Raw genomic sequence first — 9,907 nt, 5'->3', positions numbered from 1 at the left:
GCTCCTTTCTATTACATTATACACAGCGCAGCCCCCTCTGGGGTGGGATCCTAGTAATATCTGTATTTATACAGCTCCTTTCTATTACATTATACATAGCGCTGCTCCCTCTGGGGTGGGATCCTAGTAATATCTGTATTCATACAGCTCCTTTCTATTACATTATCCAAAGTTGTGAAATTCTGAGAGAAACATGTGTACTGCGTGACCCCACCTAAAAACACAAACAAAGAAGAGGAAAAAAGAAACACAAAACCTTAGGTATATGATAAAAAATAATTTTATTGTTTTTACACGTAGAATATTTAAAACCTGTGATCAGTACAAAACTTTTATTTATTTTTTACAATTCGCCCCACACAGAGTGAAACATAGATGGTCTTATTTGGCAGAAACACTCTTCAGTTCCACGGTGAACTTCTTATCCAGAAAATACCCAGCACAAAGCAATAAGGCACTTTTGGTGTGGCAGAAATGTACACACACGGTCAGGCACTGGACATGCATTGAAACTTCATCTGGATAGGGCCCTGGGTACACAGTACTGACATTTTTGAAAGCGTTTGCCCAGCATGTTAGAGCGGCCCACTCTGAGACTCGGGGGATTAGCAGGATTAAGACAGAATGTACTATACAAAAAATACATATCAATTATGAACAATTACAATAAAGAATTTAAGTTTTGCATACCTGTCCATCTCAATTTCTCAACTGAGCAAGCACTGATTGGTTTAGATGAAAGCAGTTGAGCCATTCTTTGGAGAGACCAGTGATGGTAAAACCTATTTAAAATGGCCTGTGACCTACACTTCCCATTATATTCACTGGATAGGATTTAAGGGAGTGGTAGACCGCCTCTAATTCTCAGATGTCCTATATACCTTAGCACCCCAAATGCTCTTCTCATATTGTTTAAGGGAGTGATGAGGACTAACAGCCTTTTGACCTACACTTCCCATTAAGATATGCCTCCCCTTCGACTGTCTAAACTACATGGCAAATGTAGTTTACACAACACATTAACTACCAGAGTAAGCCATCACTCACTTTGGGTGTGTTAATCAAACGTACCAGACACCGTCCAAACATTCATTATGAGGGCCAGAACATCAAAAGCCACATCTGCTCCATTCATGCTCAAAGTGTGCGATTTATGCAGATGTCCCTTGCATTGCTATATACAGGCCCAATCTTACTTCTTGCATTTCTTCTGACCAAAACATACAAACATTCACAAATCTTAAATTTAAGGTGATCAGTTTCCTTTAAGAGTGGTTTCTACACATGAGTGTATATAGGTCTACACATATTTATAAAATATCTTTATATACATATTTTCATTTCCACTGCGGTAAATACATTTTATAAATTGATATTTCTATCTACAGTTATTACAAAAAAAGATAATGCAAGGTCTGTCACGAGCTGAAAGTCACCCTCTTCATGATTAAACAGTTTGATCTCCAACTGGTGTAATCACCTCTGACCTCTTTCTATCTAACACTGGTAATTGGTCCCACTCAAACTATACAAAACACCCAGATAAGAGTAAGATGACAGGGGGATGTAAGGATGGATGTGGTTATGGGATGTGTGAAGCAGGAGGAGGTGATATTATGAAATAAAGATTTGTTTTTAAGTTCCCATTCCTTACAGAAAGGGCATTATGTCTCGGAAGTAATACTGAGTGTTGGGCAGTCACTATGTGGACACACAAGTGGCCATAGCAGAAATTCTTGGACCTCTCTTGAGGTGGAAGATCATTTTTTTTCCTGATCAGTAGTATGCTTCTGTAAAGGTTACAGTTCAACCTCACATGCACCACTTCAGTTCAAATCAACACTACTGAAAGTGGTTTAATTGTAACACTCTCTCCTAACTATACAAGTCTCTTTGTGGTAGAGGAGAGGGACTACACACTTTTTAGAAGTCTCTTTTCAGCAGAGTAGTGTATGGATCTGACCACTTTAGATGAGCCTTTCCTCGGGGGGTAATTTTAGAGTACTGTTGGGCTCCACCCGCGATCCTACTTGTTCCTCTTGGCTAGGTCTGTAGGTTCCCTCTGTTCGACGTAACTCACGCACTTTGATGAAAATGAAGATCAGTATTCCAATGATAATTAATCCTCCCACCACAGACGGGACGATGATGGCTGCTAGGAGTGCAGATTGCTATAGATGTGAAAGATCAGATACAGTATCAAGCATATGCATTAGTAATAATACCACGCTCTCTATTTATTTATAAATGCCTCTAGAGGCATATCTGTGCATTGCCTCTTTATATCCATTGTGATAGTGTTTGCCAATGTATGCCAAGGGCTGTGAGCTAGATATCTGTGCTTCAGACAGCTGTGATGACTGTCAAAGTGGAGTATACCTGAATTATAAAACGGAAGTTCACTTTGTGGCAGAACTTCATTATCAGAGACTCACACAGAGAGAATCATGGGTGTCTATCTCACAAACCTTCGAAAGACAACAGAGGGCAAATGATACCGCTATGGATTCTCAGAGGAATATCATCACCACAAGGACACTCTGCCTAACACGGATAATACTACTAAATGAGGTAAAATGGTTATTAGAGGAGATAGTGAGACTAGGGTTTCAGTGAAGATGACTACAGGGAGATGGTGACATGAATGAAGAAAGTGACATGGACATGGGGAATGAGTATTAAATCAGAACATTTAACAAAAACATGGAATGTTTGCCCCATGTTACTTACCGACAGTTTTGGTTCATCTGTATTGGTTGTGACTGCAGAGAAAGCACATGAGGTTTGGTAAACATAACATTAATCTAGCAAATTACAAAGTATTCTAATCCAATGCAGCATATTTAAAGAGCAGGTGTCACAAATCATTCATGTAAGAGCTTAGTTTGATTAATAAACTACATTAACCACTGGTCACTGGACTAGCCCTGCATTAACCTCCCTTGTGTTTGCCAACCTTTTTTCATCTGAAGCTGACGGGCCATATCACCTTTCCTAAATCGGGGGGGGGGGGGGGGGGGGGCGGGAGAGGAGAGAATCTGAATGTTGACAGATACAATAAATCAATAAAAAAATATATAGAACAGCGTTAAATGCGATGTGACAAACAAAAATATCACAGTACGCTCCTGGAAAAAAAATCTCTCTCTCTGGTTTTTACTTACATGCTCATATCCCTGTGCCTACTCAGTGTCCTATAATCCATAATCTTGAGGTTACACATTAACTCATCAGAAAGATTTTTAGCATTATGAATGCATGGGATAAAGTCAGAAGTGCTTCAAGCTAAGAGAAATTCCACAGAACAGAGGCAGTCTTGTTTCTTCAACAGTTCAACTTCAATCCACTTCGCCCTCCATGATGGAAAACAATTGGATCTGAAGGGCTCTATATAGCCAGGTAAGGTGCATCACACACAGGATTGAGCTGTAAATTAATATTATTCATATATCACCAACATATTGTGCAGCGCTTTACTACTCTAGACGTGAAGAAGGCCCTGTTTAAACAAACTTACAATCTATGAGGATTTGTGGTACGCCTATATATTGTTGGGTGTCTTGCCCAAAGTCAAGGTGAGGTGGTCTGACCAGGATTCGATATTACTATTGCTCTAATCATGCAATATCTAACCAACTATATCAATGGCAACAATCATCTATAATTTATAATTCACCATGTGTAACAATCTGAGAATCAACCATATTGGTACTAAGCACATGAATTGCTGTAATTAAAAGAGTCTTACGGTACCAGATGCCTAATTCATATCAAATCACTTCAGCAGGCTCACAAAAAAACGCGCTCATGGTGCTTATAGCCAGGCCGGTGCAAGGATTTATTATGGCTACACAGGCGAAAATGTTGTAACAGAGTCTCCCAGGGTTTGAGCAGAGCAGCATTAAAAAAACCACTATAGTGCTAGGAAAACAAACTCCTGGCACTGTAGTGCCCTGAGGGTGCCCCCACCCTCAGGGTCCCACTCCCGCCAGGCTGAAGGAGGTTAAACACTCACCTTTCTCCAGCGCCGTGTTCCCTCAGCGCTGGGGACTCTCCTCCCTCTTCTAATCACAGTGAGAAGCGCCTCTAGCGGCTGTCAATGAGACAGCCACTAGAGGCTGGATTAACCCTAAAGTAAACATAGTTTACAGCAGGCAGGGTTACTCTTAGATGGATCTGGCACCCAGACCACTTCATTGAGCTGAAGTGGTCTGGGTGCCTATAGTAATCCTTTAAGAGAAGACTCACTGTTAGAGAAAGAAGTAAGTAAATCTTATTTTTTGGGAGGCGTCTGGCATCTACTGGGTTAATGAATACGCCAAACGTTAAAGGGACACTATAGTCACCTGAACAACTTTAGCTTAATGAAGCAGTTTTGGTGTATAGAACATGCCCCTGCAGCCTCACGGCTCAATTCTCTGCCATTTAGGAGTTAAATCCCTTTGTTTATGAACCCTAGTCACACCTCCCTGCATGTGACTTGCACAGCCTTCCATAAACACTTCCTGTAAAGAGAGCCCTATTTAGGCTTTCTTTATTGCAAGTTCTGTTTAATTAAGATTGTCTTATCCCCTGCTATGTTAATAGCTTGATAGACCCTGCAAGAGCCTCCTGTATGTGATTAAAGTTCAATTTAGAGATTGAGATACAATTATTTAAGGTAAATTACATCTGTTTGAAAGTGAAACCAGTTTTTTTCATGCAGGCTCTGTCAACCATAGCCAGGGGAGGTGTGGCTAGGGCTGCATAAACAGAAACAAAGTGATTTAACTCCTAAATGACAGTGAATTGAGCAGTGAAATTGCAGGGGAATGATCTATACACTAAAACTGCTTTATTTAGCTAAAGTAATTTAGGTGACTATAGTGTTCCTTTAAAACCAAATATTGACTTTTAACATTGGAGTGTTCCTCAAATGTACGGTATGCGTATTATATATATATATATATATATATATATATATATATAAAAATCGGTCACACACACACACATATCAATATATGCCTTTACTAGATACACGAGAGAGAGAGAGAGAGAGAGAGAGAGAGAGAGAGAGAGAGAGAGAGAGAGAGAGAGAGAGAGAGAGAGAGAGAGAGAGAGAGAGAGAGAGAGAGAGAGAGAGAGAGATGTTAGAAGGTACTTCCCTCAGAGTGCCTGGATTATTGAATAAAATGAAACTACTATACAGTGCAGTATACAATTTAGAATAGCACTCTACCAGCTAAAATTACATTTATTAGTTCTTTTACACAGACTTGCCCACACTCACATATTTCCACAATTGATCAGGGATAAATGGGGGGTGCAATAAAGTCACTATTAGTTGGAGAAAACTACACGGAATAAAGAGAAAACAAAATGTAAAGCTGTGGGGGGCTTCCCAGACATTGGGTCATCAAGTTCCATTTCCAGGGCTGAATGCAAAGCCTGTGTGCAAATGGACACCGCCAAAACAAGTGCAAATACATTATCTCCTCCCACAATGCATTGTGGGCGATATCTGTATCTGAAGAGTACATGGTCAATCGTCAAGGTACTTGCATCACTGTTGATAATGTGGCAGATTGGGTTAATGTTGTATGCTAGGCAAGGCATAAATATTATTTATAAGAATAAGGTATTGGCTTATTATGAGTAAAAATAATTAATAATCTTTCTTGCTCTCTCCACCCACAGCCTGCAGGGGAAATAGAGATAAAGTGAGCAGAGTGAAGTTCAGGAAGATTTCTGCAGAAAAGTTGTACAGCCAGTTCCTGTGATGCTGTAAAATAATTTGTAGTGCACGTTCGGGCCTGCCTGAACAGAGGTAGCTCGATGCCGCTCGCAAGCTGCGCCCTTGGCGATTAGCTGAGAGTAACACAGGTGACGCCTCATGCTGGATGAAAGAACCGTCACTTTAGAAGTAATGACAAATCCTAACTGCAAACAAAAAAAAGCTGATTTTGTTTTGTATTCACATCAAATGCAAGGCTGTTAAGACATAACTAGTATCCAATGCAAATGTCAAAATGTTCCATGATCCGATCCATGAGACCCATAAACTTAAAGAATCCTAGGAAGATGGCGACACCAATGATCAAAAAGTGACGTCTCTACTGCACACATCAACCTAGAAAATGCTTCAATGGATTTATTATTAGAGAAAAACAAAAACATGACTTGATTTATGATAAAAATGTAGCAATGAAACAAAAATATACATAAACAATATAAAAAAAAAAAGTATATATATATATATATATATATATATATTTAGATTTCCTGGCAGCATATGCAAATGGATTAGCTCTGCCCCTTACAGCGGATAGGACATGTAAAACACCAAAGGAGGCTCCATTCCTAAGGTCCTCACCTCAGTCTTTTTCCTGTCCTACAGCCCTTAGGATGTGAGCATTTTACTCCCTTTACTTATGGACATGCATGTTTTTTTTCTCTTCATTACTTTGTTTTTGCTATTTTAGGGTGCCTTTATTCTGTGGTGCCTTTATATTAGGGTGCTTTTGTACTGTTGTGTTTTTATACTATGGTACTTTTACACTGTGATTCCTTTAAACTGTGATGTCTTTAACCCCTTAGTGACCAGACCGTTTTTCAATTTTCTTACCGTTAAAGGGACACTATAGTCACTCAGACCACTTCAGCTCAATGAAGTGGTCTGGGTGCCAGGTCCCTCAGGTTTTAACCCTTCAGATGTAAACATAGCAGTTTCAGATAAACTGCTATGTTTACATTTGGGGTTATTCCAGCCTCTAGTGGCTGTCTTTTGGACAGCTGCTAGAGGCGCTTCTGCGATGGTGGATGAGAATTACGCATCCATAGGAAAGCATTGAGAAAATTGAGAAATGCTTTCCGATGGACACTTTGAATGCGCGTGTGGCACTTGCCGCGCATGCGGCTCCACTGACGTCGGACGGGGAGGAGAGGTCACCTGCAACGAGGGAGCCCGGCGCTGGATTAAAGTAAGTAACTGAAGGGTTTTTAACCCCTTCAGCTCCACGGGAGGAGGCACCCTCAGAGCACTAAAGTGTAAGAAAACCGCTTTGTTTTCCTGACACTATAGTGATCCTTTAAGGACCAGGGCTGTTTTTACATTTCTGCGGTGTTTGTGCTTAGCTGTAATTTTCCTTTTACTCATTTACTGCACCCACACATATTATATACTGTTTTTCTCGTCATTAAATGGTCTTTCTAAAGATACCATTGTTTTCATCATATCATATCATATCATATAATTTACTATAAAAACAATTATAGAATATGATGGAAAAATGTAAAAAAAAAAAACTAACTTTTTCGAATTTTGACCACCAAAATCTGTTACACATCTACAACCGCCAAAAAAACACCCATGCTAAATCGTTTCTACATTTTGTCCCGAGTTTAGAAATGTTAACATGTTCTTAGCTTTTTTTTGGAACGTTATAGGGCTATAAGTACAAGTAGCACTTTTTTCAAACCATGTTGGAAAGCCATTTCCAAACCATTTCCCCTCCCCCCCCACCCCACAATTAACGCATTGTAACACTGATATCTATCAGGAATCCCTGAATAACCCTTCACATGTTATATTGTTAGAAGACACCCTAAGGTAATAAACTTTTGACTCTTTTCATGCAACCATTTTACCACCAATCTATGCCAAATAAAAAAAAAAAACTATTGGTGATTTTTTTTTGACACTTATAGCAATTTAAGATCACATGTACGGAGAACTTTAAGGGTTACTGCCAAAGAACACCCCAATAATTGTGTTCTACCACCAGTCTTTGTCAACCTTTTGGGTAGTCATTTGTTTGTGTTATTTTTCACGCACATTGTACTTTAGGCATGGATTCTCAGCTCCTGTTATGTATTACTGCCGAAGAACACCCCAATATGTGTTCAGCAACATCTCCTGAGTACAGTGACACCAACCATGTACAGGTGTGTCAGGTTCTATGGCGACTAAAATACCTTATTTGGAACATGCGCATTCCAGTTTTCCAACTTTAGGTATGGATTCTCAGTTCTTGTTATGTGTTACTGACAAAGAACACCTTGATATGTGTTCTGCAACATATACCGAGTACAACAGTGCCCCCAATGTTCAGGTTCTATGGGTTTTTGCAAACTTACAGGGGTCAAATGTAGAGTTCTCCCCTTTTCCACGTTTGCACATTGAAATTTGCTAGATTGGTTTGCTGGGCCTATGTTGTCTTTGAGAGGTGGGGGGTGAGGGGGGGCAGGAGGGGAGGTGGGGCGGAGCCAGCTACCGAATAGAGCGGACGCACCTCAGAAGGCTCTGTGCCAAAACAGGCAAAATAACTGATTTCGGTGGAAAATTGGGCACTTACCTACCCACAACCTACGCTGCACATCGAAGACACCACAATGGGCAGGAAAAACAAGAAACCCAGGGCGGACAAAGCTCCTGCTAGCCATGATATTGGCGAACTCCTGCGGAACTCTCAGAAAGCCGCATGGGAGAAAATGGCGCTGAGGGAAGAAGGATTCTCGGACTCCTCCTCCGACGGCTATACTGACATGGGAGAGGGACCTTCCCTGAACAGACCCGCGGGGCGAATGACCAAACCGCCTCCGCCTGGCAATCCGATTACTGCAGACCTCCTAAAGAGCATGTTCGCTGAACAAAGGCAGAAATTAGCTATGGATCTAGCCTTCTTTAAGGACGCCCTAGCGGGTGCAACCACGAGGCTCGACCTCCTCGAGACTGCAGCAAGTACTCGGGACACCCGACTAAACACTTTAGAGCAAAAGGTCTCTGACCTCCAAAAGCAGCAAATCAGCACCGCTGAGAAAGTGGAAGCCCTGGAAGATTACAGAAGGAAACACAATCTTAAGATCAGAGGGGCACCTGACACCATCGGATTACCCGACCTCCCACACTACATTAGAAGACTCCTGGCTACACTGCTACAGCCCAAGCAGGCCAAAAACATAAAACTGGACGGACTATTCCGGTTGCCAAAACCCGCAGCAGCACCACCCACGGCCACCGCAGACCTTATAGTGCGGTTTCAGTCTCTTCAGGACAAGGCCACTTTGCTAGCAGCAGCCCGGGGGAGATCGCTGCTGATATTTGAGGATTCCCACATCTCCTTGTTCCCAGACCTAACGAGGAAAACTCTCTCATGGCGCAAATCATTCCAACCCCCGCTGGGGGGGTTCAAGGCTACTCACGATAACTTTTCAAGGGACTACTCACCGGGCAAGGAGCCCACAAAAACTAAACTCTCTTTTCAGCCAACTGGGCCTCTCAGCCGCTCAGACAGAGACCCCGACCAACCTGTCTCACCTGGATCCCTCCACAGTAGTGGAATTCATCCCGAGACAACAACGACGACGACAACCACCATCGGATAAGGCTGCTGGACTGACCTAAGCTGAAACGGACGCCTGTCCATACAGAGGACTGCCACACTTTCCACCACCGCAACCAGTGCATAAACAAATAAGTTTAAAATGTTATGTTATTTTGTTTAACTACCTTATGTTTGTCCGTTAATCCTAATTTTAATTTTATAATATCTCGTGTCATACAAACCTAGCAATGTCAGAGTGGGAGGATAAACACCCCCACTTATAGTTCTTATTGATCTAATTTGATACATATGCCAGGGACATAGACCCGCAAACCTTGCAGTCCCACGCCCGAGATGTCCTGCCTTAGGCTGGCTCAATTATTTCCCTCCCCACCCCCTTGCATCCACGATAAAGTTAACACCGAGAGTTTAACCCTGGAGGGGGTGGCGTCCCTAGGGGCACATAAGCCCAACGGCACAAAAATACTCCCATATCGAGATGAACAGACGTGCCCCAGAGGGACACTATCGTTGTAGTTCACCAGTTGTACTGTCTTGTTGTTAAAACAAAAAACCTCACTCTGCATCTTATCATACCTAAACCA

General features: G+C 41.7%; 1 protein-coding gene across 3 annotated transcripts in view; it reads right to left on the bottom strand.

The window, feature by feature from the left end:
- Positions 1 to 264: 264 nt before the first annotated feature.
- The window catches only part of CRB3 (crumbs cell polarity complex component 3), a 32,036-nt gene continuing 22,393 nt past the window's right edge, over positions 265 to 9,907 (bottom strand). For all 3 annotated transcript variants that reach the window (XM_063449633.1, XM_063449634.1, XM_063449632.1), the window contains exons 3-4: positions 2,731 to 2,762; positions 265 to 2,171 (exon numbers count right to left, since the gene is read on the bottom strand). In XM_063449633.1, coding sequence (XP_063305703.1) covers positions 1,968 to 2,171; positions 2,731 to 2,762 — 236 coding nt within the window. In that variant the 3' untranslated portion in view covers positions 265 to 1,967. The remainder of the gene's footprint in view (positions 2,172 to 2,730; positions 2,763 to 9,907) is intronic.

This window comes from Pelobates fuscus, chromosome 3 (genome assembly GCF_036172605.1).
Source record: "Pelobates fuscus isolate aPelFus1 chromosome 3, aPelFus1.pri, whole genome shotgun sequence".
Lineage (NCBI taxonomy): Eukaryota > Metazoa > Chordata > Amphibia > Anura > Pelobatidae > Pelobates > Pelobates fuscus.
Note: the sequence above shows the minus strand (reverse complement) of the source record. Positions and strands in the feature narration are given on the sequence as shown.